Source organism: Myotis daubentonii, chromosome 7 (assembly GCF_963259705.1).
Source record: "Myotis daubentonii chromosome 7, mMyoDau2.1, whole genome shotgun sequence".
NCBI lineage: Eukaryota > Metazoa > Chordata > Mammalia > Chiroptera > Vespertilionidae > Myotis > Myotis daubentonii.
Genome location: NC_081846.1, coordinates 93,962,794 through 93,977,487, shown reverse-complemented (window position 1 = coordinate 93,977,487; position 14,694 = coordinate 93,962,794). Strand labels below are relative to the sequence as shown.

The 14,694-nt window shown below is 39.5% G+C and overlaps 1 protein-coding gene across 6 annotated transcripts in view; it reads left to right on the top strand.

The window, feature by feature from the left end:
• Positions 1 to 8,845, top strand: part of MAP3K2 (mitogen-activated protein kinase kinase kinase 2) — a 97,236-nt gene extending 88,391 nt beyond the window's left edge. For 2 of the 6 annotated variants that reach the window (XM_059704774.1, XM_059704775.1), the window contains one exon: positions 32 to 8,845. In XM_059704774.1, the coding sequence (XP_059560757.1) occupies positions 32 to 257 (226 nt within the window). In that variant the 3' untranslated portion in view covers positions 258 to 8,845. The remainder of the gene's footprint in view (positions 1 to 31) is intronic. The other 4 variants (XR_009453868.1, XR_009453867.1, XR_009453866.1 and 1 more) reach the window with 4 other exon arrangements.
• The last annotated feature ends 5,849 nt before the right edge of the window (positions 8,846 to 14,694 follow it).

Genomic DNA, 14,694 nt, shown 5'->3' with positions numbered 1-14,694 from the left:
GTGTAAATGTAACTTTTAAATTCCTTTTCAGGAGTGTGGGCTGTACTGTGGTAGAAATGCTAACTGAAAAGCCTCCGTGGGCGGAATACGAAGCAATGGCTGCCATCTTTAAAATCGCCACTCAGCCCACAAACCCCAAGCTGCCCCCTCACGTCTCCGACTACACCCGGGATTTCCTCCAGCGCATCTTCACGGAGGCCAAGCTGAGGCCGTCGGCGGAGGAGCTGCTGAGGCACCTGTTTGTGCACTGTCACTAGCAGCCAGCCCCCCCTGCCCCGGCGCCCATCTGCCTGCACCTCCTCTCTGACTGCACTTTTCTTTTTTATAAAAAAGAGAGATGGGAGAAAAAGACAAGAGGGAAAGTGTTTCTCTTGATTCTTGGTTAAATTTGTTTAATAATAGTAACCTAAATTTTTATATTTAATCGTTTTTTCCCTTACAAGAACTTGAAACTTTTTTTTAAAATTTTTATAGTGTACTGATGTGGTTCAGACATATAAAGCACTTTAGTACGTGGTTACTCTTTCTAGTACAAACAGATCATTTGGACTACCTGGGACTAGAGGGTCTTTCTCTGAGCTACCGGCAAATCGGTGGTGATAGAGAGACATGGAAACAAGGAGAAGAAAATGATATCTGCTTTGTAGTTTTTAATGACAGTACTTAAAATAGATCCTCATTTGTGGGTTTGAGCCCTAAACTTGAGTCTAGAGTGGGTACTCAACTTAAAGAATATAGGTTCCTCCTTATATCTGTATTCTTTAGATCCTAACCTCTGTATACCAAGCTTCTTGCTCAGTAGGAACCATGATAGAAAATATGAATCTCTAAGAACTATGTTTATTTGTTAATCCTAACCAGTATAATAAGCAAATACACTATAGAAGATCCATGTTACTGGGATCTAAAAACCTTGTGGGATAGTTTTCTGGTTTGTTTGTTTTTTTAAAAAGATACTATTTTATTTTAAAACAGATATGGAAGTCAATGAGCAAATCCAAATTAAAGGACAAAAGGAGATTGCTTTAATTAATGAGTGCACAGTAGAAGAGACCACGTTTGCCAATCAAGAGAAGTAATGAGAAGCAGAAGTATGTGTTGTTTAGTGTATTTTAAAGTGTGATCTTTACCTGAGGGAAAAAGTCCCAAAATTAAGAGAAAGAAGAAATAATCAAAATAATTGAATAGATATTCTATCTTCCTATTTCTAGCTCCTGATTCCCCATAGGGTAACATTTCTTAGGAACTAAGAGTTTCACCTGGAGTTTCCATGAAGCTAGTGTTGGGAGATGAACCCTTGTTCTTGGGATCACAGAATACTGAGCCACCTCAAACATAGTAAGATAGTGGCTCTCCAGGGGCAGGGCTGTTTCTCTTGGCACCTGCAAGGCCTGGAGACAGCTTTGGCTTCACAGCTTAGGAGGATGCCGGTGGCATCTAGTGAGTTGAGGCCAGGGATGCTGCTAAACAAACCACAGTCTATAAGGACCACACCTGCTCCCGACAGAACCATCCTGCTCAAAATGTCCAAAGTGCCAAAGTTCAGGAGCCCTGTGGTAAAGACCAGCCCGTTACAGACTGCTGGCAGCCATTTACAGAGAGGTTCCTTGCAAACAGTAATTTCAGAGAGAAGGTGATAGGATGCATAGAGAGTGTTTTACAAGAGCAAATACCACTGCTTCAAGTCAGGGTGAATGACCTCAACACCAGTAGCAGCCCATTCCTTCCCAGCTGCACATCGCACCCAAAGCAGGAACTCCCTGCTAGAGAAGGAATGGCTTCAAACACAGAGCTCATTGAACTCCGCTGTCTGCGTACATTCTTTCCTCAACTCAGCTTAGAGTCGTGGGAAAAGCAAAGCATATCAAAACAAGGTTTAACTACTTTATAGGAAAGTTAAAACCGCCAGGTATTTCTAGTACAATGTATCCACTAAGAGCAAGGACTTTGAATGGAAGGAGACACCTAGGAGAAGCCATGATCCCTGATGGACTGGAGCTACTGAAAAATATGAATGCTATCAGTGATGTGGCCACTTGCAATAGTTCCCAGTTTATTAAAGCAAGTGCGACGTGCGTTATGTTTAAAGATCTAGAAAGTAGTAGTCTTCCTGGAGGCCCTATATGTGACGCCTTTTATGGGATTCATCGGGGATGCAGATACTTCATTTTCTGCTAAAAAGTAGGATCTTTAGGGACTCAGCTGTTTCTGAAGTTCATTAGATTGTGGTTTACTGTATCAGGTCCTATCTGTCATTCCCTGTAGGAAATTTGAAGTTCTATTAGCTAGTCTGAGAAGAAGTCAAAACACCGAGATTCTCGTACCCTGTAATCCACGGAAGCGGCTCGCCAGGAAGAACATGAGTCAGTGGTCTCCCCGGAGGCCAGCGGCGCCCTGTGCTGGGAGCCGTCCCCAAGGACAAGGAGCTGTCCCGCTTCTCATCTTCTCACGGGTGAAGGCACCCCTTATGCTGGAGCGAGACCACGCTGTCTGGGCCAAGGGGCTTTTCCTTTGTTCTTTGTCTTTGTGGCTGTGATTTCCTTCTGACTCGGTCTGTCGGGGTAACCAGGGGTGCAGAATCTGAGACCGACACTCTTTAGAGAGAGATCCTGGGAGACTCTGACACCCAAAGCAAAATTGTTTGCTTTCTTCAGTCTCCCTTTTACTTTTAAATGCATAGAAAACAAATCACCTGAAAGAAACTGCTACTTTAACACTGCTGCAGAAGACCTTTGTTTTATAGGAAAAATATTATTAGCTATGGGAGAGTACTGTTCTTTATGTAAAGACTTAAAAATAGACTAATAGTTTACAGAGTTATTATATAAAATGTGATGTGAATTTATTTTAAATAAGTTGTAAAGGTACCAAAACCACAAGAAAAGTTAATATATATAAAAGCTACTAGAACAAAAAAGCTTGAAGTGGGATGACGTAGGGAAGAGCAAAAGTAAATTTTAAAAAGAAATTTTTGAAATAAACCACCTTTATCAGGGGCAATTAGATATAACACTCCACCCCCTTTTTTTTCTAATAATGGTATGGATCAACAAATGAAATCTGAACTTTTTAAGATGACTCTAAATGTGTTTTGTTTTTTAGCTGCACAACTCATTCTTCTCTAGGTAGTGCTGCTTTGCTGAGGCTGGAAAGGGTCAGACTGCTGACTGTGCCTTCACGATGCCGCGCTCAGGCTGTGGCGGACTCTGGTGCTGGAGAGGTCCCCGGGCAGTCTGACCGTGCTTTTCAGGAAGTGTCTTTCCACTTGGGCCTTGCGGGAGTCACAATGGCAGGACCTAGGTTTTGGCCAAGTAGAAGATTTTACATCGCAAACAAAATGCATTGAGTAAAAGGGTTGAAAAATAGAATGACTAATGGAAATTTAGTAATGGTTAGTAATTCTTTCAAATGTATTTGAACTTTTCTGTATGAATATTTTAACATTTTTTCCATTTTCCTCATTTACAAAACATGTTTCTAACTTGAAAAAATGGTTAAAGACTGTTGCCTTAGAAAGTTTTCAGAGGCATCGTCAACCTCCCATATTTATATGAAATTGAAACGCACAGGTTGAATGAGCTACAAAAAAATTAAAGCTTATTTTAGAGTAAATTGAATTGGCTTTCACTTGAGATTCTATCTTATTCTTTAGAAACTATGTTAAAAAGAAAAATTATTTGTTTAGAGCAGCTTTCTGCTACTTTACCTCTTACATGTGTCAGGTCTGATCTCTAGTATTTCTGAGATGGAGTTGAGATAAGATATGTGAAGTCATTAAGAAAATCAAATCTGAATAGTTTATAGGGACGACCACGCTTGGGCTCAAAAGCCAAGATGTTTGCCACATGCCAACTCCTTGGCCCATGGCAGCGTTCTGAGACAGGGGTTTCATTTGGGGTCTAGGGACCAATAGCTTGGATATAAAATCATCTGGTGTCAGTCAAGTATAGTAATCTATCAGTTTTTTTTAAATAAGGTGAATCTTTTTTTATTTGCTCACTCAGTAATTGTGGCTACTGTGTCAGTACTAATTCACTTACCCTTAAGGAGATCCCAGCCTAGGAGGAGACATGGGCAAACAGTACCCTTACTCTGAGAGCTTAGCAATGATGTTTTAAAGTCTTACCGTTTCTTGTGATGTAAGGAAATAGCAATTTTGGGTAATTATTGGCTGTTACAAACCAAAATGTCATTAACAACATGAATTAAAAGTAGCTCCAAATTAGAGGGACCTCCGTTCTTCAGCAGCCGCTCTCTCTCAGGACTCCCTCCCACAACCCAGCCTCTGCTCAGACAGTTCCGTCCAAAAGGGCATTTATCCCATAAATAGTGCTTTTTCCTTCTGTTTCTTTTAAAGAAAAAAACAACTTTATTTTGGTCTAAATTGTCTAGAAATGTTATAGGAATTGAATTCTGTCAACAGTGTTATTTATACTAAAATCCAAACAATTTCTTAAAACCTTCCTGTTTTATATTGGGTTTGACCTTTGTTACGAATGTAATGTTCATATTTATTTGAATTTTAAGATCGGTTAAATGTTAATGAAAAGCAATTTAACTGTTCATTTTTGGTAGTGCCTTTTTCTCTGTATGCCTTAATTTTATTTTATATGAATAATTCATGTTACCCACCAAAATGAAGTTTTTTTCCAAAATCAGTAGTTTCAAGAATTGATTTGGCCTTAGACTGTGTATTAGCCCTTAAATATTTCTTACTTCCTGCTTCCTCCTCCTACCCTTTTCTACCTCTTCTTTTTAATGTTAGAAGACAAACATCAGCATTAATCTGCACAGACACAGCACAGTCTCCGCGACACGTGGACTGCTGAGATAGGAGAGAGTGTCCTCCTTCTAAAGGCAGGCGGGAAGGTGTCTTCCGGTGGGCGCTTGATTTTCAGTCAGATGGACACTGTCCAGAGTCTTTGTATATCATGGTTCAGTTGTGATGATCATAGCAGAGGTAGAATGGTTGTTTTTGCCCTAACGAGGTTGTTTAAATGGTTTACAAATGTTCAGGCAATGAGACGTAGGGCAATGAGCAAGAAATCCAGGGATAGCAAATTTCTAATCTAACATTGTAATGAAAACTCTAACTTACATTTCTGTGAAGTGTGTGTGTGTGTGTGTGTGTGTCTGTGTGTCTGTGTGTCTGTGTGTCTGTGTGTCTGTGTGTCTGTATATGTGTGTGTAGTGGAGCAGGGATGGAAAGAGAGGAAAGGTATGAATGTTCAGTTAGATTAGTTTCTGTTCTTGGAGGAACAACTCAAATGTGTATGACCTACTGATGATGGATGAATAATTATCCTTGGGTAGGAATACCAGCATTCTCCACAAGTAACTAGTACAAATGATTATTTAATACAGGTATTTATTGTAAATTGCCAAGCTCTTGGTTGCTAAAAGTAGATTAAAATTAATTCGTATGTGTGTATAATAGCTTATACTTAACCCTTAAATAGAAAGTAATTGATTTTGCATAGTTCTTCATGAACTCTTTGGGATAGAAATTCTGCCAGACATTATCAAAACCAGCTTCCTTAGTTTATGAAACATTCGAAAGGAAATTCTCTTACACCTCCTCCTGGTTGGCTAGGGAGCGCATGCTGTGGAGCCACTGGCCCTGCTTCACAGGGTCTCCGCTGTGCTTGCCCTTGCCCATCTGAGCAGGATGCCACGGCAGGCGAAGGAAGGTCAGAGCCAGCAGTGCCCACGCTCGCCTCATGCACTCTCAGGAGAGTCTGGAGACTCCTCTCAGTGATAGCGAGAGTGGACATGAGTCATGTCAGAGTACAGGGAGGAGTCAGCTAGAGAAAAGAGTAGAATCTTACCTGTTGCCTGCACCCAGTCTTTCATGTAGTTCTACATGTTTTTCATAATTCTGCATTTTAATTGACAGTAATATATGTTTGATAAAACAGCAAAGGCATTAAATTAGTGAGTCCTGTTATTCCCTATGCCTGATTACTCTTGTTTGCATTCACAATCTGCAATATCAGAATCACTTTAAACCAAAGCTTTTATATTCCCTGCACACATTGCCAAACTGACTAGCACCGTTACTTCTGCCCACCTGTAAGCTAATGGGATAAAAATGATAAAGTAGATACTAGTAGAATCTGCATCTCCGTCAGGTAAAAGAAGAGGCGCTCAGTGTTTGCACTTAGGCAGCAGAATTTACTTCAGCTATTACGGAACTACAGGCACTGCAGACCTGAGCCTGTACACCTGCCGAGCTCCTTAACATCAGCTGGCCATAGGTACGTTGACTAGCGATGCCTGAGGTTGGAAGTGTACTTTCTTTTAGTGTCTTAACATTTAGGAACTTACGATTGACTTGGGAGACATATTAGGAAAGCTGTGAAGAAATGCAAATTACAGTCCGATGTCTGCTTTGTGCCATAGACACTTTGGAACATAAAAAGAGTCTGCATTCCAGTTGGCATGCAGCATTTGTCCACAAATAAGGATATCTGAGTCCTTTAATGACAGTTGAGAACAGTAAAGTTTGTGATTGTACTGAACGCACTTTTATGTTCATTTATTTTTTTAGAATTAAAATTTTAAAAGCATATGTAACTAGTGGTTTTAGCATTAGCATTACTTAGAGGAGAGAGATAAGTAACAAAATTACATCTTAAACTCTAGTAGATACTTAGACTTCAAAAGGCATTTGACATATTCTAATTTTTCCAAAGACTTTTCCCCCCACCTGGAATAAGAAGGGAGGACTAACGGAAACACTGAGATGAAAAGGCTTATGGGCGAAAGGAAGTGGGAAAGTGGGCCAAACCTTGCAATATACCCTATTCAAGCAAAAGCACCGTGTCTAAGGGTAAGAATGCTTCTTTAAAAACATGATTGTTTTTAATACAATGTTAATTAGTAAAAGGTTTACATTTTTTCTATTGCTGTTGGTTTTAAAATTTGCTACTCTGCATTCAGAAATATTATAAAATAGTTAATACCAAGAATACTTTTAATGTCTGACATCTCTTACATTTCACATGGTTCTTTTTATTCAAATATCATCATAAATAAAAGTAAACTTGGATAAGTTTGAGAATAAACTTTGTTACAAACTATGATTATCAATTTGTAATTTACCTTTTGGCCTAATGTACATTTTTTAATGTAGCCATTAAATTCTTTGTATTTAACCTATTAGTTTCTCTCTGTAAAAAATTTTAATCTCAGTTGAATGCTGGGCAGTTTATAATAATGTACAAATAATAATGTTTTTTTCCTATCAAGGTTGACTTTGCACATTTTTGGAAGTTTTTAATTTGTACACTGATGTACTGCTTTGACCAATAATTGTTGATGTGTGTATGAGCATCATGAATGTGTGCATTGAACTACTGTCTGTGTCTCTGTTTTAACTTCTTTCAACATGTGGCCATCAGTAACTGCACTGCTGTCACAGACTTACACGGACCTTACTGCTTTTACAGCGTATGCTCATCTTGGTTCTCTCTTTGTCGAAGAACTCAGGAGTTCAACTCACTTTCTGATTTTATATGTATCTTAAAATCCATGACTAAGTTGAAAGTATGCTTGCAACTCCATGTATCAGGGGATGTTGTGTGTGGAGATGTATGTCTGTCTGTCTGTCTGTAGGCACATTTATATATTCCAGTAATTTCTTGTTTTCATTTGTTTCTACATTTTTATGAACTTGTTTTTTATAAGGGTACTGTTTAGTTAGAATTAAATATATGTAAAAACTTTCTGAGAGATTATTTACTATATGAATATATTTTCAGCTGGCTGATCTAAAATATTTTTAAAATTTTGTTTTTAACCATTCACAACACGTTTGTATTTCCAGAATTAGACACAAGTTTGCTTAGATGTACGTTAAAGTACTCCTGGGAGGGAGAGCGTCGGTTCTCTTTTGAGAATTCTCTGAAGTGCAAATTCAGAGGAAAAAGGAGATCATAAGCAGTAGCAAAAACACACTGCCCACTAAAATGGCCTTTGAGTCCTCAGAGCTATGAAAAAACTGAGAACTAACTCGTCTTGAAAAGATGCGGAGACTTTTCTGTCTCCAGGCTCTCTTGGCTGGTCCTACTGTTGTTGACTGTTTCCTTTATCCTACCCTAAAGATGTTAACAGTTAGGTTTTTTCCTCACTGGGCAAGGTCAGACCTCATTTATGATTCTCTGCAATTTACTATAAATTGGTCTAGAAATGTCCAAACATACATTGAATGTCTTTGTACTGTACTCTGTATGCTAAGTAACTGGCAGAAAAAGAATTGGAAATTAAAGTTCCAATCTGACAATGTTACTGTACTTAAGGAAATCCTTGTTTTTAATATGCGGTACCATGTAAAATTACTTGTGCTAGGAATACAGTCCACTGTTGAAGCTGAATGTCACTAAGCTTATTATGTTACAAGAGCCAGTATGATTATAACCTCCCAGAAGCCAGATACAGCGTGGTATGTGCCACATTTCATGCATATTTTGACTTTGTGTTGTTCATTGAAAGTTGTGCTTGTAAAAATGTATAAAATTTCAGAGTTTTTATGTATTTGTTTTTCTTGCTGATAAATAGCTTTTTAAAAATCTAATGTGAAAGAAACCATGTTTATATTTTGTTAGTGATCAGTGACTTTGTTTATATGGAAATTTGTATATTGTTGGCACACATTTTTTTTTTTAGATGTATCATGCATGAAGGCTGCAATAATTAGCACAATGAAATTGCTTTTTTTTTTTTTAACATGTTAATTCATTTGAAAGATTGTGGTGCAAAGGATTACTCTAAGTAACCTGGGTTATGGAATATAAATGAATGGCACTCTGAGTGTTAATAAAGCTAATATTTATTTCCACTGTGATTGGTTTGTCCAAATCTGTTCTTGGATGCAGTGTGTTCCCTCTTATTCCTTCTTTGCCTGAGTTGATCACTTTCTAGGAGACCAAGCACAGACTAACCTAGAAACATTGCAACTAAATCTTGCCAGGATATACATCTGTGAAGTCCTACCCACCAGGCTCTGGCATATCTTTTTCTGGACACTTTGATTACCCAAGTCAGAAATTAACAGTGATGAAGCATAGCATAAACACTGCCTTTGAAACTCACAGGTCTTGGGCATAACTTCACAGCCAAGCAACAGTGTAGGGTCTAAGGCAGCCGTGGGCAAACTACGGCCCGTTTGAAATGAATAAAACTAAAAAAAAAAAAAGACTGTACCCTTTTATGTAATGATGTTTACTTTGAATTTATATTAGTTCACACAAACACTCCATCCATGCTTTTGTTCCGGCCCTCCGGTCCAGTTTAAAAACCCATTGTGGCCCTCGAGTCAAAAAGTTTGCCCACCCCTGGTCTAAGGGCTTGTTATAAGGGCTCTTCAGCACTCAGCTGAACTGCTCTTTTAAAAACAAGGTACACTTTTGAAAAATAGCATGAACAAAGCCTACTTAGTCAAAATGTAAGGAATGGGTGTTCCCACAGTATTGGAGATCATTTAAATTATTCTTTTTATATTTATTTACTAAATTGATGGGGTGACATTGGTCAACATAAACATTTAGGTTTTAGGTGTGGGTTTCTATGTTACAAGATCTGTATATTACACCGTGTGCCCACCACCCAAAATTAAATCTTCTGTTACCAAGAGATCATTTAAATTAATACTTTCATATAGAGGGCAACTTAGCAATACAAGACAAAAGCCTCAGAATCTTGTATATTTTCTGACCCAGCAATTCTGTATCCATGAATTCTGTGGCAATGATTGCAACTGTGCTTAAGATATAGCTAATATATATAAAAGCCTAAGCGACTGGCTGGCCGGTATCTATGACACGCACTGACCACCGGGGGCAGATGCTCAACGCAGGAGCAGAAACCACAGGCATGGAAACATGGAACAGACTGATGGATCTCAGAGGGAAGGGGGGAGAGGGGAAGGCAGGAAGAGATTAACCAAAGATCTTATATGCATGCTAGAGGCCCAGTGCATTGATTCATGAACTGGTGGGGTCCCTCGGCCTGGCCTGCACCCTCTCACAATCTGGGACCCCTCGGGGGATGTCAGAGAGCCGGTTTTGGCCCGATCCCCGCAAGCCAGGCCAAGGGACCCCACCAGTGCACAAGTCCATGCCCCGGGCCTCTAGTATAGCTATAAAAGCCCCAAATTGAGGTTCTGTTCAACAATGGGGGTTATGTAACAAAGTACCACAGTTGGGCTAGTAGCTTATAACATCAAATTTGTCACTTTGGAGGCTAGAAGTTCAAAATCAAGGTGTCCGCAGGGCCATGTTCCTGTGAACGCGCAGGGAAGTCTCCACGCCTTCCAGCTCTCGGTGGCCCCAGATTGTCTGTGGCTCGTGCTGACAGCTGCATTCTCTGCCTTCTGTCTTCGCATGGTGTCCCCCCTCTTTGTGTCTACCCCTCTGTGCGTGTGTCCCATCTTTATAAGGACACCAGAGTCATATTGGATTAGGGCACACCCTGATGACCTCATTTTAACTTGCTTACGTCGAAAAACCCTGTTTCCAAATAAGGTCACATTCCAAGGTACCAGAGGTTAGGACTTCAAAATCTCTCATTTGATGGAAAGGCAAATCCATTGCAGTCAGTTCTGTGGCCCCTAAAAATTCTATTCTCACATGCAAAATACATTCACCCCATCCCACCATATACCAGTCAATAATTCCAGCATCCACACGAAGGCCAATATTCATCTAAACAACTCAAAACCATCTAACTCATTCAAATCAATTATTGGTTAGACTTGGTGTATGGTTCATGCTGGAGCAAAAGTCCTTTTCATCTGTGAACCTGTCGAACCAGACTACCCTGCTTTCAGGTGGGACAGATGGAGGGTAGACAGTTCTACTTCGGAAGGGAGAAAGCAGAAGGAAAGGGCCTAGGTCCCAAGCAAGTCAAACCTAACAGGGCCAACAGACTTCATTCGATGGTAAGACTTGAGGAAAACCCTCATAGGCCCCTTGCTCTGTCCTGAGTGGTGGCATTGCTCACTCAGGACCAAGGAGGTACCCCAAAGGCACTGGCCCATCCCCGTGCCTGTGCCTCCCAGCCCGTGACAGCAGCTGCCAGCTGGCCTTTGAACTGCCTTCCAGTCACTCTTCCCTTTCCTTAAATTAGAACATGTTTGCAGCTGCACAGCTCCACCAGTCCCTTTCCTCCCACAGATGTCCAGGCCTGGCAGCCTTCCTTCATTTAGTCCCTTCTCTCTGGAAGCTGGCGGGGCTTCTGCTGCCATCGTTGCGTGTACCCACCTGTAAACCACAAGCTTGATTTTTTTTTTTTTTTTACTTTTTCTCTTAAATCCACTTAAGAGTAATCTTTTTTTAAAAATTTTGTTTTATTGCTTAAAGTATTACAAAGAGTATTACATATGTCTTTTTTTTCCCCCTTGACATTCCCCCAGCCTCCACTACCCCCCAGTGTCTTATGTCCATTGGTTATGCTTATATGCATGCATACAAGTCCTTTGGTTAATCTCTTACCCCCCCCGCCCCGCCCCTCAACCCTCCCCGGCCTTCCCGCTGTAGTTTGACAGTCTGTTCAATTCTGCTCTGCCTCTATATCTATTTTTGTTCAAAAGTTTATAATGGTCTTTATTATCCATAAATGAGTGAGATCATATGGTATTTTTCTTTCATTGACTGGCTTATTTCACTTAGCATAATGCTCTCCAGTTCCATCCATGCTGTTGCAAATGGTAAGAATTCCTTCTTTTTTACAGCAGCATAGTATTCCATCGTGTAGATGTACCACAGTTTTCTAATCCATTCATCTACAGATGGGCACTTAGGCTGTTTCCAGATCTTAGCTATGGTGAATTGTGCTGCTATGAACATAGGGATGCATACATCCTTTCTGATTGGTGTTTCTGGTTTCTTGGGATATATTCCTGGAAGTGGGATCACAGGGTCAAATGGGAGTTCCATTTTTAACTTTTTGAGGAAACTCCATACTGTCTTCCATAGTGGCTGCACCAGTCTGCATTCCCACCAGCAGTGCATGAGTGTTCCCTTTTCTCCGCATCCTCTCCAGCACTTGTCGTTTGTTGATTTGTTAATGATAGCCATTCTGACAGGTGTGAGATGGTACCTCATTGTTGTTTGGATTTGTATCTCTCAGACGATTAGTGACTTGGAGCATGTTTTCATATGTCTCTTGGCTTTCTGAATGTCCTCTTTTGAAAAGTGTCTATTTAGGTCCTTTGCCCATTTTTTGATTGGATTATTTATCTACCTTTTGTCAAGTTGTATGAGTTCCCTATAAATGATGGAGATTAAACCCTTATCGGTGAAAACATTGCCAAATATGTTCTCCCATGTAGTGGGCTTTCTTGTTGTTTTGTTGATGGTTTCTTTTGCTGTGCAGAAACTTTTTATTTTGATGTAATCCCATTTGTTTATTTTCTCTTTAGTTTCCAATGTCCTAGGAGATGTATCAGTGAAGAAATTGCTTCGGCATATGTCTGAGATTTTGTTGCCTTTGGATTCCTCTAGTATGTTTATGGTTTCTCGTCTTACATTTAAGTCCTTTATCTGTTTTGAGTTTATTTTTATGTATGGTGTAAGTTGGTGGTCTAGTTTCATTTTTTTTTGCATGTATCTGTCCAATTTTCTCAGCACCATTTATTGAAGAGACTGTCTTGACTCCATTGCATGTTATTGCCTCCTTTGTCAAATATTAATTGAGCATACTGGTTCAGGTCGATTTCTGGGTTCTCTATTCTATTCCATTGATCTATATGTCTGTTCTTGTGCCAGTATCAGGCTGTTTTGAGAACAGTGGCTTTGTAATACAGCTTGATATCTGGTATTGAGATCCCACCTACTTTGTTCTTCTTACTCAGGATCACTGCAGCTATTCGGGGTCTTTTTTTATTCCAGATGAATTTTTGGAGAGTTCGTTCTAGGTTTGTTTAATGGGGAGTGCATTGACTTTATAGATTGCTTTGGGTAGTATGGACATTTTAATGATGATGATTCTACCAATCCATGAACATGGTAAGTTCTTCCATCTGTTTATGTCTTCCTCTATCTCTTTTTTCAACATCCTGTACTTTTCTGAGTAGAGGTCTTTTATCTCTTTAGTTAAGTTTATTCCTAGGTATCTTAATTTTTTTGGTGTGATGGTAAATGGGACTACTTTTTAAGTCTCTCTTTCTGAAAGTTCACTATTCGTGTATAGAAATGCCATAGATTTCTTGGCGTTAATTTTGTATCCTGCTACATTACCGAATTCATTTATTAAGTCTAATAGTTTTTTTTATGGAGTCTTTAGGGTTTTTTATGTACAATATCATGTCATCTGTGAATAAGGACAGTTTTACTTCTTCATTTCCAATTCGGATGCCTTTTATTTCTTCTTGTCTAATCGCAATGGCTAATACTTCCAGTACTATGTTGAACAGGAGTGGTGAGAGTGGGCATCCCTGTCTTGTTCCTGTCCTTAAGGGAAATGGTTTTAGTTTTTGCCCATTTAGTATGATGTTGGCTGTGGGTTTGTCATATATGGCTTTTATTATGTTGAGGTATGATCCTTCTATTCCAACTTTGCTGAGAGTTTTTATCAAAAATGGGTGTTGGATTTTGTCAAATGCTTTTTCTGCATCAATTGATATGACCATGTGGTTTTTTTCTTTCAATTTGTTTATGTGATGTATTACGTTTACTGATTTGCGGATATTGTACCATCCTTGCATCCCTGGGATAAATACTACTTGGTCATGGTGTATGACCTTTCTGATGTACTGCTGGATCCGATTTGCTAAGATTTTGTTGAGGATTTTGGCATCTATGTTCATGAGGGATATTGGCCTGTAATTCTCTTTCATTGTGTGTTGTCTTTATCTGGTTTTGGTATTGGGGTGCTGCTGGCTTCATAGAATGAGCTTGGAAGTGTTCCTTCCTCTTGAATTTTTTGGAATAGTCTGAGGAGGATAGGTTTTAGTTCTTCCTTGAATGTTTGGTAAAACTCCCCTGTGAAGCCACTGGCCCTGGGTTTTTGTTTGCTGGAAGCTTTTTGATTACTGCTTTAATTTCTTCCATAGTTATTGGCCTAATGAGATTTTTAGATTCTTCCTGATTGAGTTTTGGAAGGCTGTATTTTTCTAGGAATATGTCTATATCCTCCAGGTTGTCTAATTTGTTGGAGTAGAGTTGTTCATAGTATTTTTTTAAAATATATTTTATTGATTTTTTACAGAGAGGAAGGGAGAGAGATAGTTAGAAACATCGACGAGAGAGAAACATCGATCAGCTGCCTCCTGCACAACCCCCACTGGAGATGTGCCCGCAACCAAGGTACATGCCCCCGACCAGAATCGAACCTGGGACCCCTCAGTCCGCAGGCCAACACTCCATCCACTGAGCCAAACCGGCCATGGCATTCATAGTATTTTTTTAACAATCCTTTGTATTTCTGTGGGGTCTGTTGTTATTTCTCTTTCATTTCTGATTTTGTTTATTTGGGTCCTCTCTCTTTGCTTCTTGGTGAGCCTGGCTAGAGGTTCATCAATCTTGTTTATCCTTTCAAAGAACCAGCTCTTAGTTTTGTTGATCTTTTGTATTGTTTTTTTGGTCTCTATGTAGTTTATCTCCGTTCTGATCTTTATTATCTCCTTCCTTCTGCTTACACTGGGCTTTTCTTCTTGCTCTCTTTCTAACCCTTTGAGTTGTAGGGTTAGGTAAT